General features: G+C 39.1%; 1 protein-coding gene across 1 annotated transcript in view; it reads right to left on the bottom strand.

Moving 5' to 3' along the window:
- The window catches only part of F5 (coagulation factor V (proaccelerin, labile factor)), a 30,406-nt gene that overhangs the window by 6,568 nt on the left and 7,853 nt on the right, over positions 1-15,985 (bottom strand). Inside the window, exons 6-18 of the mRNA XM_010013606.1 lie at positions 15,208-15,429; positions 14,285-14,450; positions 12,352-12,529; positions 11,181-11,283; positions 10,582-10,793; positions 9,672-9,822; positions 9,040-9,252; positions 5,183-7,091; positions 4,086-4,251; positions 2,593-2,829; positions 1,891-2,101; positions 965-1,144; positions 1-62 (exon numbers count right to left, since the gene is read on the bottom strand). The exon at positions 1-62 is cut by the window's left edge and continues 67 nt beyond it. Coding sequence (XP_010011908.1) covers positions 1-62; positions 965-1,144; positions 1,891-2,101; positions 2,593-2,829; positions 4,086-4,251; positions 5,183-7,091; positions 9,040-9,252; positions 9,672-9,822; positions 10,582-10,793; positions 11,181-11,283; positions 12,352-12,529; positions 14,285-14,450; positions 15,208-15,429 — 4,010 coding nt within the window. The remainder of the gene's footprint in view (positions 63-964; positions 1,145-1,890; positions 2,102-2,592; positions 2,830-4,085; positions 4,252-5,182; positions 7,092-9,039; positions 9,253-9,671; positions 9,823-10,581; positions 10,794-11,180; positions 11,284-12,351; positions 12,530-14,284; positions 14,451-15,207; positions 15,430-15,985) is intronic.

Below are 15,985 nucleotides of genomic sequence, written 5' to 3' on the forward strand. Positions count from 1 at the left end.
TTCAGTGTCTAAAAGCCACCATCCAGGTCTCTGCGGTTTCATTTCGACTGTTCTAAATGAGCCTTGAAAAAATGGAAGAGAAACATATCAGAAACATTAGCACCATAAGGTTGAGGTTAGCAAGGCTGGATATTAAACCAAAGATCATCCTGTGACTTAATCAAAAAGATTAAGTAACCTGCTACACATTGCAGACAGCAATAGCTACCAGCATCTCCATAATTTTTTTCTTAGCGAGCAAGTCACAGCTGGAGACCGAGTTTAGAATTAAGTGACGAGATCAAAACCTAACCTTAGCTGCTGGTACAAAATAGAAAATCTTGGATGCCTGATTGTAACAGCAGATACCTGTGCATTAAGTACAGTGCTAAGCCAAGTAATGGACAGTGCTATTAAGTTTATTACATTATGGAGGGATGTTAATTGGGTGCTGATTATAGTTCTTACTCCTGCTGCCCCAGTGTGTTGTGTTCTTCAAGCAATGTAAAGGATGGATGTAAAGAAGCCAAAAGTAGATGTGGGAGAATCAGATGTATGGGCCCTCCCCTCACTTTCTACATGCCCCAGGAGCGCCAAGGATTGAGCAGGATGGTTTAGGCTATTGCTGCAGTTTTTAGAAAGCGCAGTATGTGCCATCATTGCTTTTCTTATATTAATTTTCCATATATATCCCTTCTCATCTAAAGAGACATTTGTCCAAGCACTCAAATTTTGCCTGTAACTTCATCCATCTTTCCAGTTTTAAAGGACAGCAATGTCATCTTTATTTCCCCCCTCCCACAGTGTTACAGCAAGGTGCATAGTGATGATTTTCTTTCTGACCACCATGGGCGAATGAACCAGTAGCACTCTCAAACTGTTTCTTAACTGTGCTCGACAGCAACTTCTGTCCACCTTTACACTGGTTTGAAGACAACAGGCTGCAATGATCACCCCTTAGAACTTACTGTGCTCTGATACTTACCTGGAAGGAGCATGTATGTACCAAGCTGATGCTGTGGCTTTCCTTGTTCTATGAAGGTCTGTCCATGAAAATTAACAACATGAATGTCTTTTGGCCCACCCATATTCAGCAAATGCCATCGAACCAGTTCACCTTCATACATCCTTAAGCCTTGCAAATTGTAGGTAATCCCATTAATGGCTAAAAAAGAAAAAATATTGTTGATAAGGAAAACTGCTCACAAAATAGGTCTCAAAGTCCTAGAATGTAGTTATCAGAATGAGTAAAATATTTAACCAAGTAAAGCATTTAGGAAAAGCCAGATTCCTCTTCTCAACGTGCCTTTTTCAAACACGATCACCTACAGCACACAAACATCAGATTTTCAAAGACAGAAACATAATTTTATTACTGACCTTCAAAAGAAAAAATGGCTGCCTTTGGACAGTCGGCCACTTATTTAAGTCTACATGTCTGAAATCTCTGCATCCACAGAGAGGTATACGAAGGGCTGTCCTATGGCTGCTTTAAATTCCTCAATAGAACTATGTGATTTGTCAAATTATGGCAGTATTTTTAAATTTATTGCAAAAAAGTTTTCAGGGCATTAACTTCTTCCTAAAAAGAGGGGGTTTCGGTTTTCTTTTTCTCTTTTTAATTATGGGGGTAGATGTATGTGTGTACGAGAGAGTAGTTTTCTGTTGAAAGTTTCAGTCTAATATGTCCTTTCTTCATTGTAATAACAAATTTCCAGTCAATGCGAATCTTTGTATATGAAACTATGACTATTATGGGTATAATGGAGAACAACAACAAAAAAACCCCCATTCACATAATTAATGTGTAGGATTTATACATGTTCAAAGACACTGTGAGCTGAGATACCTCCCCCAACACCTCTTCTTCTACCACAATAAACTGAATACTTGGCAAAATTAAGTAAGTACCATAGAATTTGTGGCACTGCTGCCTTTCTTGGATCTTCTCAGTGCACGGCCTTCTAGAACGTTTGTCAAAGTACCAGCTTTTCTCTTCATCAAAGACCATAAAAAGCAAGAAAAAGTCTCGGGTCGATGTTCCGCTGTTGTTTGACTTACTGAAGGTTCCTTTTTGACAAATCAGTATTGGCCCAATCAAACCAGAGTGAATATCTTTCTCCTAGAAGGTAATAAACTCATATTAGATCTAAGAGTGGATTTCCCAAAAGATGTCAAAAAAAACACAACCCCACAGCGTTCTGTAGAAATGCATCAGTCCCTAAAAATATAAAGCAGAGGTCAGAATTCCTGTTGCCTGGTATCTTTACTTTCCCCTGGCACAGTCTACCAATAAGCTCCCCAATTTGAATTCTTCAACAGCCTATGTCCTCGTTTAACTGAGTGTAAAAAATTAAATGTCAAATGGGAACATAAGGCCCAAAAGAAAGGCCAGATATCCAAAATGTGTTCTGCAGCTTACATTTCACAGCTACACAGTATTATCATCTGGAGATACTCACAACTTGACTGGACATGGTCCTGGACAACCAGCTCTATCTGACCCTGCTTGAATTGGGGAGGTGGACTACATGTTCTTGTGTGATCCCTTCCAACATAATGTTTCTATGATTAGCCCCAGCAACACTACCACTTCTATTTTGATTTTCTTACCATATTTAAATCGGAGTAGTAGATCCACGACCGACAAGCTGCTCCTGACTGCACAGGTCCTGATCGCCTGTTTGCATACCATACATATATGTAGCTATTATTTGGCTGGACTTGGTCATCTTCCTTAAACCAAGCAGTGGATTCATCATCATAAATGCTTCCCTCAGATGACTTTTCATAGAAGAGTCCATGAGCATGAAGAGAATATGGTCTGGATGCCAGATTCTTGAAGTGAACCTGAAAAAAAAACCAAACAGAAAAAGAAATCCCAAATGGAAAACACAGAAGGGAAGAAATAGATTCTATTCAGCAAACTTAGGCCTAAAGCAAAGTTCCCACACAATACATTCCCATGACCTTAAATCATGGTCAAGATTTGTAAAGTGATTACAGGTTATGTTGTACATGGCAAAGCTGGCAGGGATAGCATTTGACATCTCCATGCAGAGCCCCCCTATTTGATGGAGGTAGTCAATTAAAGAGTAGAAAGCATGAATCTAACTCCTCATCTTCCACAGAGTCTAGGTTCCTAGGACGTTCACTGTTGCTCTTCACACGTGGATATGCTTAATTACAGCAAGCAGGGAGATGGGGAGTTTCTACCACTTGTGCTTTGCTGCACAGTTGCACTAAAGGACAGCACAAAATAGTAACACCAGACCTCTGTATTTATCACTCCCACTGAAATCAGTGCTTCTCACTTGTCCCAGAGAAGCATGAGGACAGGGACATTACATATTTACCTCTCCTTAGAGAATGATGCTCCCAAGCTAAAATAGCCTCTTTCTTCTCTTACTCATGTTTTTAAATGTAGCTCAATGTGTTCCTGTTGTGCACTACTCCTACCGAAATAAGCAGAAAGTAGTGAGATCTACTCTCCCTGTCTAAGCCCATCTATCTGTGTTGGAAGACTGGATGAAGGAGGATAAGAGAAGGGAAGCTCTACAGCAAGGTGCTACCTAATGCAAATATACCACTCTATCAAAAGGAATACAATTCCTCTCCAATTTCGTTGTTTGTATTAGAACTAACCAACCCATCCACAGCAAAGGTTTTTCGGAGAAAAATACACCTTTTGGACAAATACATATATATTAATCTTGAATATGAATTTATTTATTTCTTTTAAAAAATTAAGAAGCTCCCTTTTCATATAAAAGCTAATATTTTCAGCACAATCTGGGTTTAAAAAAAATTTAATTGTTTAATGTTAAACTTAAATCCCATTTTATATTAGACTCCTAAGCCAGTATTTAATGTTAGGAAACAGAAAAGGAACTGAAGTAAATTTACCACAGAGAGGAGAAAAAAAGCCATGTGTTTCAAAAAACCTCATCTCTGTTGTGTGTTCACACTGCAGTTTCTAGCTTTGAAAACTATTTCCCCATCATCATCTTTTAAAAATGTGTGGGACTTTCAGACTCATTCTATGTCACACTGTATGATCACCATAAGAATCTTATCCTGCAGACATATTCAAAACATTGACCTACTAGGATAACATCGTCCACTTCAGCCCGGATAACTGGCCCCAGGATGCCAAGGTGTTCATTATATTCATCTTCATCCTGAAGTGTCGTAAAGGTACTGTCTGTATAGCTTTGGAAAATCACCTTATATGTGGTGCCATCTTTACAGGTTTTGTCATTCATCATTGTACTGAAAGGAAATCCCCAATTAAAAACCCACACAGTGAATCAGAAAAATAGCTTTGATGAAATCTGAGAATTCATACAGCAGAAACATTTTGGAATATAAGAATAAACACACAAATAAATGCCAGATGATTCTGAAAATCATGACTTGCAATGTTTAAGCAATTCTAGTTCTACGATTGTATAGGACATCCTTTGAAGCTTTGGTCAGCTATCACTGACCAAAACCTCTAACTAATCTCTCAAACCCCACCTGAGCTCTGTTTGCCTTTTTTACAACTAGCCTTAACAATCTGAATCAGAGCTTAGCATTGAGTGTAGTAAGCCTACCACCTATGCCCTACTGTCCCGCAGATGTACCTTCTCTGGGAAGCTAACAGAAACACATCTTACATTTGATTATATCTGCATTTTGCCACACGAAGCTGGTAAGAAAAAGTAAGCTTTTAGGCATTCAAACCATTCTGCAGATCTTAAATAGAAGCACCAAAGTGCTACTATTCTGATAAAACACATTATCATTCCCTATAAACCTTATTATCAATTCTGCAAACCCCAGAAACTTAACCAAAGTAATCTAATAGGAAGAAAATCTGTTTTTCAGCTCTTCAACACACTGAGACAGTATATGCCATGGGATCTATTAATTCTGATGGAATCATTCACCTCACACCAGCTGAGGATGAACCTCACTGGGGAGATATAAATAGAGCTCTGAGCATAAGAAAAGAGTTCTTAATTGTGTTGCTCTTGATTTTAGTAACTCTCTCTATGACATTCTAGGGGAGTTCCAGCCTCCCATGGAAAATTCTTATGTTGCTGCAACTGAAATGTTGGGAATCACATTACTCTTAAGTGTATCAGCACGCAAATCAACATTCTGCTAGTATGTACCAGGGTGTCGTGCAAAATGAAAGCAAATCATTTAGCCAAACCTTTTCTTGTATCCTGCATAATTCCAGCAGACCTCTTTAGCTGCAATATAGTATCTCCTCTCATTTCCTTTGCTACGCAGGTAATGTTCAGCAATGTTCTCTGGGTTACGTTGTTCGTTGATGTTCACTTTTGGGTCTGTCATGTATGGGTCATCAAAGGTCACATAATGATATTCATATTCACCACCTGATGTTTCCTCGCTGTAAGATCCTTCCATAACATACTCATATTCTCCATTTTCTTGGGGAAGCCCAATTGTGATCGATGGCTTAAACTGCCGTGGGGTGAGCGTGTGATTTAGTGACTCTCCATGCCTGGCTCTGCTCAGATGTGTATGGTTGGCCTCACTGGGTGCCCCTGTGGTGTTAGTGCAACATGGCAGTGTTGTGTGGTTGGTCAGAAACAATGCACGGCCAAACTCTGCCATAGAATTGGTGATTTCTGGGGGCTTTTTACTCCTTGGGCTCATCAAGTGGGTCATTTTTGGATATTCCTTTTTTTTCCTTCGGATCTTGATGAAGGATCCAGAGGTACTCAAAGTATCATTCTCGTTCTCCTCCCCTCCTTTCAGAGTTGGGTGCATGTGGCTCCCTTTCTGGTTTTCTCCTGTTAGACGCAAGAACCCTCGAAACTTCTTCATATGCTTCTTACTTACAAATGCTGTAACATTTCTGCCATGACGATTTAACTTACCACCCACAGATCTATCTGAATTTGCCTCTAATCCCAGACTTCCCTTTGCAGACACCAAATTCCATTCCTCATTTGTCATTTTAGATGAATATTTTCCAGACCTGGGCAATGATGTTTCAAGTAAGTTCTTCACTAAAGCAGGGCTGGAATTAGGGCTTATATTGCCTAAAGAAGGGTCTGCTTCCTTATCTTTGGATAACTTGGGTTCAGAGAGGCTGGATGCATTTGACCCATCTCCTGCAATGAGGTCCAAAGCAAGTGTCAAGTTAACATCATGCATGGCATTTTCCATCTTGGTTTCCTCTTCTTCCATTTCATCATCATAATCGTTTGGAAGTTGGCTGGTTCCCACTATCTCAGATGTGTTCTCTGCATGATGCGCAGAATGAGGTGCACTTGTCTTGTCAGAAAAGGAGACATTTTTATTTCGTACATGATTTAGAAGGGCATTCATCTTCTGGACAGAGTAAAACTTGATGGCCAGTGAGTTTCGCTTTTTCCTTTTGCTGTTATTGTTATAATTTTCTGTTCCTATGCTTTCTTCTTGATGCTTTTCTGAAAAAAATTTACGGTGATTCCCATCACTTAGAAACTCTTCTGCAACATTCATTTGGCCTTCCCCATTGCTCAGCAAGTGCTCACCTGCAGCCATGTTATTACTGTGATCTATTTCATAACTGCTTTGGCTTCTATTCTCAAATACCAAGTCAGCCTTCGAATCACTTATGTCAGCTAAAAATAAGTCCTCTTCTGCTGTGACTGATGTGTGATTTGACTGGAATGTTTCAGTCTCTATTAGGGGAAGAGGAGTGATATGACTTTCTAAGAACTTAGAGGTGCTTGTGGATTCACTACTATATATAGCTGTCAGACCTGAGCCAGCTGCCACCTCAGAACTCATGGGATCAGTGCCTTCATACTGCTCCCAGGCCAGTGCTGTAAGGTTTTGGTTTTCTTCACTGCTTGTTGCCTTCCTTAAGCTTCGGATGGAGTAAAAGGAAGCCAGGTAATCCTGATAATCCAAATCATCCTTATCAACTTCTTCTTGCACATCATCTTCAGCTGAGGTGGAAACAGCCTTTTTATCAGTCTTGGTGAAATCCACAACATCAAACATGTTGTCATCTTCCTCATAGTCACATCTGGCATCTCTGAATCTCAGCCTCATGCCATTACTCATCTCTGGGCTACCCCAGGATGCTAAAAGCCAAGTACCTGCAATTGAAATAAAAGTGGTTTTCTAATATGCAGTAGTTACAAGAGGACATTGCCTGCCATGTAAATGGCAAGTTGCTGGGCTTGTTTCTACCAGAGTACTAATCCTCATCTAGGATTTCCATGAGCTCTAGCTGCTATGAAAAGGAATTAATAAATGTAAATAAATAATAGTACATATAAATACATCTAAGAGCTGGAGCTCTTCACAGATTAAACTGTACCCAGGACCCGAGTCCAAACATAACCCATGAAAGAGATGCATGTGAAAAAGAAAGAGAGGAACAATATAAAGGATCCTATGTTTAGATCTGGATCTAAGATTGGGATCTTTTGAGAAAAAACTTTTAATTTTGCCCTGTCCTTAGTGTTGAATACATTCCCACATAGATCATAGAATCATAGAATGGTTTGGGTTGGAAAGGACCTTAAGATCATCTAGTTCCAATCCCCCTGCCATGAGCAGGGACACCACACACTAAACTATGTCACCCAAGGCTCTGTCCAACCTGGCCTTGAACACCGCCAGGGTTGGAGCATTCACAGCTTCCTTGGGCAACCTATTCCAGTGCCTCACCACCCTCATTGTGAAGAACTTCTTCCTTATAGATAGAGCATTCTGAACAGAACAAATATGTTCTGAGGCACTGTTGACAAACACAGTATTTTAAAAGCTTTTAAAAGCATAAAGACTGATCTTTAAAAAAATGAAGTGATTTGAATTTCCAATCTGGACACAAAACTGAGATGCTAATCCGAGGCATTAATTTAGATTAATTTAAAGGGTTTAATAATTCCTTCAAAACCTAGTCAAAAGATAAGTTCTCTATTTGAAACTAGGGTCTGCAGAGAACAAAGTACAATCTGTTTCCCTAAACAGCACCAAATCAAGTTCTTTGCTCATTACAGCTTGCTTTTGGAACTAGCAGAAATTACTGAATAGACAGAATTAACAGAGCTTGAGAAGAACAGCTTTTTTATTAAAAGGGTCGCATATGGTTTTTCAGTATTTATCAGTGCTTGAAGTGACCTGCATAGCTTCCAACAGCAAATTTACAAAAGAAAACATGCCCTAGATGGAAAGAAAAGATTGCATACCAAAAATCAAGCAAAGGTACAACTTCATAAAGTTTCCATAAGTCAGATGGAGCATTAATGATTCCTTAGTCTTGAACAATAAAAAACACTTAACATACATTTATAACTTATAAGGTCTTGATGTGGTGCAATCACCAAAACCAAGCTTTGAGGATGTAAAGAATCCATTATTTAAATAGACAAAAGGAAAAAAAAAAAAAAAGGTTATTTTAAATAGGAAAAGGATACCTAAACCTTGTGGGATTTAACTCACAGCCTTCAATGAGAAAGAACCTCTGTCCTTTTGCAGGTAATTCCGTAAGTGTGGACTATATGGGTTCTAGTGTCAACTTTTCAAGTACAGTATTAATCCTAGTAAGACATTGAAATGTATACCAATAGGCCAGTGATCTGATTCAGTAAGACTCTGCTGCTGCTAAATGACCACAAGGTGAGGTGTACCCTCCTTGTCCAATCACGACTAGCATAATTTGGCAGTCTTGGCCTATTTTACCCATTTCAGGATGGACAAGTATGTGGCAAGTATAGGAGTCATACAGTGGAGTTGATACTGGATTGTTTCCAAAGACAATCTTAGAACTGCCTTAAAATGATCATTGCTAGCCCTAATACTAATTGTGAAGTGAAAAAAGCCTCTACAAAAAACACCTCAGTATAGAATATAATGATATGTGCTAAGTCCGTGTAGACAACAAAACACCACACTTATCAGTTGCCCTGGGGAATGATTCAACATTTTCCAGTACTGTGTTTACTTGAAAAGCTTTCATTCCTATTTAGGTAACTCCTTATAGACAGATTAAAATATTGTCTTAGAAGAGCCATCAAACACTATAGTTTTACCACTTACCAACATTGTCCATTTCCACTGTGACTGATTCTCCACTCATTGGGAAAAGGTTCAAAACATCTTCGTATTTCCCTTGATATAGAAAAGAGTGCCCGGAAATGCGAACAGAGACAAGCTCGTCATGACTGCCAACACTGGAGAAGTGCCACTGAACCACGCTGTCTTGGCAAAATCCAAGGATTTCACTGCTGTCAGACACATAGCCATTTATTGCTAAAGGGAAAGTAAAATAAAAGTGATCTCAATATTTTTCAGTGTAAGACTTCTAAAACCTGCTGACTTTTTCATGCCTATCCACTGAATCGGGCTCACATTTGCATCTGGAAAAAGACTGACACAAGGTTCAAACCACAACAGCCTTGATGGAGATTCCAGCTCTGGAAATAGTATCTCTAAGACAGCAGGGTACTGCATCGAAGTTAAATAAAGTTAAAAGTTAAACCTTTGTTTCAGGGTCCAGAGTCAGCTTGGTCCCTAAAATATTGCGTATTTCAGTACAGTGCCACCTGGCATAGTTAGAAGTTCACTGACTCTGGAGAATTCCCTGATTACACTACATCTAAGGACAAGCAATCACTGAATGCTCAGGTTCACACGAGCTTTCACAATATGCAGCTTGATATGCCACTCACTGTGCATTATGTTTGAGTTACAGAACTTGGGATCATCCCTTTTAACACTGGCAGGGTTGCTGCAGTAGTCCTTGATGTTATCCTCTATGTACCAGCTCTTATTTTCATCGAACACAGCAAACATTGCCTGCTGTTCCCCATCTGCCTTTTTCTGAAAAACAACCAAACACATTAGTTAACACCTTTTGTGAGCAGAGACATGTAAGGACTCAATCCTACCATCTTTCTTCTTACTATCTAAGCAATATAAGCTTCACCAGAGTTGTGGTAAGCATGATCCAAAGGCTGAGTGAAAGGAAGTTAAGACTTTAAGGTTACAATCCTACTGCTGCAGCCAGCTTGTGGTGGAGCACTAAACAAGCCACTAGCACTGCTGATATGCAGAGGGCGTATGACTGGGCTCTCTCTGAAAGGATCAGGCTCCTGTTTTGACCCAAACACAAGCTTTTGACATTTTTTTCTCTCAAGTGATACTCAAGTTTTTGCCATGCAAGATTTCAACAGATGGCAAACGCTATTTGGGTTACTCTGGGTTCAGTGATGATCGAGATTGTCAGACAGTGCTTAGTTACATCTGTTACAGGAAGACACCAGCTGAGATCTGAGTATCTTTATAGTATGAAGATACAATAGCAGCAGCAAAGTTCATTAGCAAGTCTGGGAAAAGACTTTCAAGTCAGGCTGGCCTTTTGTTGAAATGCTTCTTTTGCTAAGAAAATCAGAATACAATTCCTCTACTGCTGTGGACAGTGAGAGGACTGTTTCTTCAAGTAATTTTTTCAGGAGCCTATTGGTGTAATTGCTCTCTACATGACAGTTCTCTAAGGGGAGCAAACCCAAATTCACTGAAGATCGACTATTATTATTATTATAGTAAAATCTACCTATAAGAGGTTGCCAAACATGTTACCTGCACACCCTTCTGTGTCAGTGCTTCACTTTTACAAATCAGAAGTGGGCCAATCAGTCCAGAGGCTATATCTCTCTCAATATCTACAGCACTATGATACAGCCTTGTAATACATTGTGCATCCTGTGCAGTGGGTTGGTCCGTTTTAGCAATTTTCCATTTGTAAGTGTATGTCTTCCCTGGTTCAACTCCTCTACTCTGGGTGTCATTGCCTAAGGAAAAATCAAGAAGGAGACCAGTAATGATATAAAATTAGAGTCAGATCTTTGTACAACATCAGGCTGCACCTTTTAGTGAAATTGGTGATGTTATGCCATTTCAAGCTACCTCTGAGATAACTCAAGCTCAGCATGAGCTTTTGTCTCTCCCTCTAAAATCACAAACAAGAACAGAAAACTAAGACACCAAAAAAGGCTATTTGTCTACACTTTGCAGATAATACCTTGGTTTCTCTATAAGGCAACACACCAGGTCAGCTGAGGAAGAGCATAGAACTGAGGTCTCCCAGTCACACAGGTGCTTAGCCACAGCATCTTCAAAGCAATGAAACCCTCCACAGCAGTTAGGGGTATGCAAAATGTAATTCACAAATTTCTTACTTGTGGGATCCGGAGGATAATCAGCTCCTTCTGCATTCTTTGAAAGTGTCACTCCATGGAAGTAAATGCTGTAGGGTCGACTGGCCTTATTTTTGAATACAACCTATATTGATAGGCAAAAATTAATTTAGTATTCAGCAAATCCTTGTTGGGATACATAAAAAAAGTTTCAACTACTGCATAATTTGCCTGTTTTCAGCCCAGAAAATAGTCAAAAGGCAAAGGGATGTCTCCAATATTGTCTGATAATATAAAACCCACAGTCTAAATGCCGCTGGTACCCTGATGTTGGGCTTTGTAGAGCCCATTGAGTGAAGTTAAGCTTCTTACACCTGGTCTCTGGAAAATCTAAAAAGAACACCCATTCTTCCAGCTACGAGGCACACATTACCTCAGGGAATATGAAGTTACTGATGAAAGTTCTTAAGAATTTTCAATATGGGAGAAAACATTTAAACAGATTTAAAAGCAAATCGTTTCCCAGATTCCAAGATCCAAAGGGGATATGGGAGGAAAAGGCAACATGTCCTGCCTATTCTTGATGAAACCAGAAAAAAAAAGAAGAAACATGCTAAACCCAAATTCAGAGTCCCAGTCATGGTAGCAATTAAAGGTCATGAAACTTCGTGATGCATCATTAAGTGACAACAGAAAGACAAGTGGATGTGATAGTGGGTGTTTCATTTCATAACTCCATGAAAGAACATTTAAGGATGAAAACTGAGTACCACTGTCTAAAACAGCCAGAAAAAAAATAACATAAGGAATGAGGGACCCATGAAGTTTAGTCTTACGTCCAAATCCCCCAGAAGCCCACCTGGGTCTAGCTTTTTTCCATTTGGATCAGTGCCAACATATAAATATATTTTACAAAGAGTGCTAATGACGTGCGTTTATTTTGTAAACTAAAGCACAATCAGGGAAACTATAGAGGGAATGCTGAAAAATTTAAGCTAAACACTATCACTTGTGATCATATCTTTTTACAGGGCTGATATTTATAACATCAGCTATACTTTTTGACAAAAAAAAATCCCAAATCAAACCAGTTCTTTTCTATCTCTGCCCAACAGAAAATTATGCTATAGAATCATAGAATAGTTAGGGTTGGAAAGGACCTTTAGATCGTCTAGTTCCAACAGTAGAAATAAACTCTGAATTTGTTACTTACTTTGACATTGTCATGGATTTGAGCTCTGATAACAGGGCCCAAGATTCCAGTTTCCTTGGGGCGAGGATTTTCCAGACGTTTAGTGAAGCTGGCATCAGTATATTGCCTAAAAATAGCCTTTTTATACTTTTTACCTATGAGATTTGAGAAGTTGTCCAAGTGCTGTGCTTTATAGTGTCTTAAAAATAAAGGAAAAGACAAATGATCAACAAAACTTGAGTAGTGACATCTACTGGAATACAGAATTAATACTCAAGCAAAGGGTAGAAACCTCTCTGCTTGAAAAAAAATCCAAACCCTAAACTAACCTAATGCTTTTCACCCCAAATTCTAACTTAATTAGGTAAGAAGAAGCTTGGAACATTACTCTGTTCTAGTATCACATAGGATCAATTAGCATTAGAGTTTATATTTCATTTAATTGGGCATACACGCAAGAAAGAAACAAACTGAAGCAGCAGCTACATTTTTGAGATTAGATAGCAGAAATCACTGTTTCCCTTTTACAAAGGCATAGCTGAGCATATAAAAAAATAGACAATTTGCTTACAGTAGTAAATACTCTAGGAGAGACAGGAACAGATAATCTTAATCCCAGTCAAGCACTATACAATAAGTAGTGCTACACTCAGGTTTAAAAACATCAGAATTGTTAATTCTGATCACAAAACTAGGATAAATGCTGGGAAGTAACTCAGAATAATGCATCTGTTCTGGCCACTTGTGTTTTAAAAAGGTTACTGAACAGGGATAAACTCTAACTTTGAACAAAGGAGCACTGAGGTGGTTAAGTAATGCCATGTAACTAAGCAGAGAAAGATACAAAAGCTTGCTCTATGCAGTCCAAGAGCAAGTAAGAAGGGATGAAGATCATGTCAAAGAAAGAGGAATACTTAAAGTGTTACGTGAACATTATATGCTAAAGAGATATATGAAACGATAAATCCATACAGGGTAAGAAATTTGTGGTGTTCTGCTTAAATCCTTAAAGGTTCTTATGAACATCATCTGGTAAAGTCACCAGTGCTCTAGCAGTGGGGAACTGACATTTCAAATTTAACCTTACAGTGCACTGGCAGCATTGTGTTTCCAACCGTAACCATCCTATGATTCTATGACCTCATGTATGTTACAGAATTCCTTCTATTTACCTTAAGTTGAACAAAATAGCCCAATATGCTTATTTATTATGATATATACCACATCTACATAGGTATCATGCAGACGTCATTTACAGACACCTCTCTTTCTTCTGTTCCCTAAACACTTTATTGTACTTAACTTCTAAAAAATTTTATTCTCCAGAAATATTCCCTCCCGCTATTTCCCTTTCTCTTAAGGATTGTTTATTTCATCAGAATTCACATTGAAAAATAATTTAGGAAACAGGCTTCTATGCTACTTAAGGCATTTCATAAATCATCGTCTAATTTTGGGCTCCCCATTAGAGGCAAAAGAAGGTGTCCACTTTTGGGCTCTTCAGCAAAGAAAGCCATTGACATGCTGGTGAGAGCCCAGTGGAGGGCCACCACAGTGGTTAAGGGGCTAGAACACATGACATAGAAGCACAATCTCAGTTTATTCAGTCATAAAAAGACACAGCTAATGGAGCATCTTTTTATCTTCAACTATCATATAGGAGGTTATAGAGAAAACAGAACCAGACTCTTCTCAGAGTTGCATAGTGAAGAGATAAGACACAATGCACAACATGAGAAAGTCTGATTACATATAAGGAAAAGCTTTTTCACTCCAAGGTTGCAAAGGTGCCCAGAGAAATTGAGGAGTCCCCATCATTGAGGACAACGAAAACAAGACTGAATAAGGGTCCTGTACCACTTTGCTGTTGGATCCCCAGAGGTCCTGTCCAACCTGAATTATCCTGTGATTTCATGTTAACATTCTGTATTACGTTGGCAAAATATTATTTTACCTATCAAGGCTGTCTGGAATACTTGGGGCATAATCCCAAGTAACTTCTTCTGCAGCAATGAAATATTCCCAGCTGTTGACCATACGACGTTCTTTATAGGAGAGACGACTCTTCTTCACCTCTTTGTCCCCACAGTCTCTTATAGTGAGGTAACCGTGCATTCCAGCTAATTGGGAAGAAACAGTACCAAAGTGATTTTCCATTTTATGAACCCTTATCACTTCAACTCTTTTCTCATTTCTTTAGCAAAGGCTGTTAGCATGTGTTTTGTTCATCTGATTGCCATCTTTTCAGGCTTGAAAAGGCCGAATCCATTTAGACTACATATAAGCTGGGAGCCTTCCAAGGAGCCCCTAATAATCAAGTGGAATACAGAAGCTCTCTCAACTAGCCCTCTTTAAAAATACCAGCTAAACAGATAGAAAGCTATTTTCTCCCCACCCTATTTTTTTTTTTTATCAAGACATGTCTTCCAGCTTTTGTAAAAGACATTGCTCTCATGCTTTAAAACAGAATTCTGGTCACTAACGAGAGATACCCACTTTTAAATGATAAACAGCAAATGTTTTCAGCAGATTGAGTGGCCCTCAGATGAAAGTGCTGTTTCCCAGGAACAGGTGGTTCCCTACTCATTTTATAATGGTGCTTATCTGAACAGCTCACAGAGACTTAGACACTGGAGTACTGATTCGCTGTTGCTTTGTGATGTGCACACAGCAGTAAAGCAGCAGATAAAAGTGCCTTTTAGTTCATCATGCACTTCTCATTCCAATAGAATGTCCTCGTCTCTAGTGGTTTCTAAGTGAAATGACAACCATCTGAAACACAGTAACTGTACCACTGCAAAACAGCAGAAGCCATTTGGGACATAAGAAAAGACAAGGACAACTCCACAGTTGCCTAATAAATAGATGTGTCCTTGCCTTGCAGGTGCTTTTGGACAAGAGAAGATATAAGCCACCTTCCTTCCTCAGTCACTGTCATGTTTACTGTGGTTGATGCTCCTCCCAGTAGGTTAACAGTAGAAACTCGATGTTGTCTTTGCTCCATGGACTGGCCATTGATATGAATGGAGAAAATTTCTGGCTTGGAACTCATTCCTATCAAATGCAAGCTAATGTTGTCATATGCACAAGCTTCTAAATCTGAAAGAGACACGAGAGCCGGGTTCAGAACACAGACAAATCATGCAAGTTTCCTACGTACACTAGGTCTAGAGCGCGGCTTTGCCCAAAACATTAAAAAAAAGTAAAAATCTGACTCCCGTGATCAGTTTGTAACAAGAGAAAGTTTCAGAAGCTTGTAAATGGAACAGATACCAAAACCCTCTATGACAGTGGAAGACAGGTGTTTAAATCTTACTTGCAAATGACAACCTGAGTTATAGTGAGGTGGGAAAGAAGGAAAACCACCAGAAGCTTATTTTAGAAAGCTGATTTGTCCTTATTTGGAAAAAAGAGGAGGAAAAGGGCAAAGGAAAAAGACTTAAAATAGTCTTTTACATTTGCTCAATGAACTGTATAGAGATATGAAAGTAGTTGCTTAGGAGAACTAGGGGAAAACATTAGTGACAGAACAGCCCCATTACAACCTTCCTAGTCTTCCCACACAGTAAGTGACTTTCCACTTCCAGGAAGTTCTTCCTTTAGTATGTTCTATATGCTGTAAAAGGAGCAGTTCACTTAAACACATCACTCTTTC

The sequence above is a fragment of the Nestor notabilis genome, unplaced genomic scaffold (genome assembly GCF_000696875.1).
Source record: "Nestor notabilis isolate BGI_N333 unplaced genomic scaffold, ASM69687v1 scaffold264, whole genome shotgun sequence".
NCBI classification, from domain to species: domain Eukaryota; kingdom Metazoa; phylum Chordata; class Aves; order Psittaciformes; family Psittacidae; genus Nestor; species Nestor notabilis.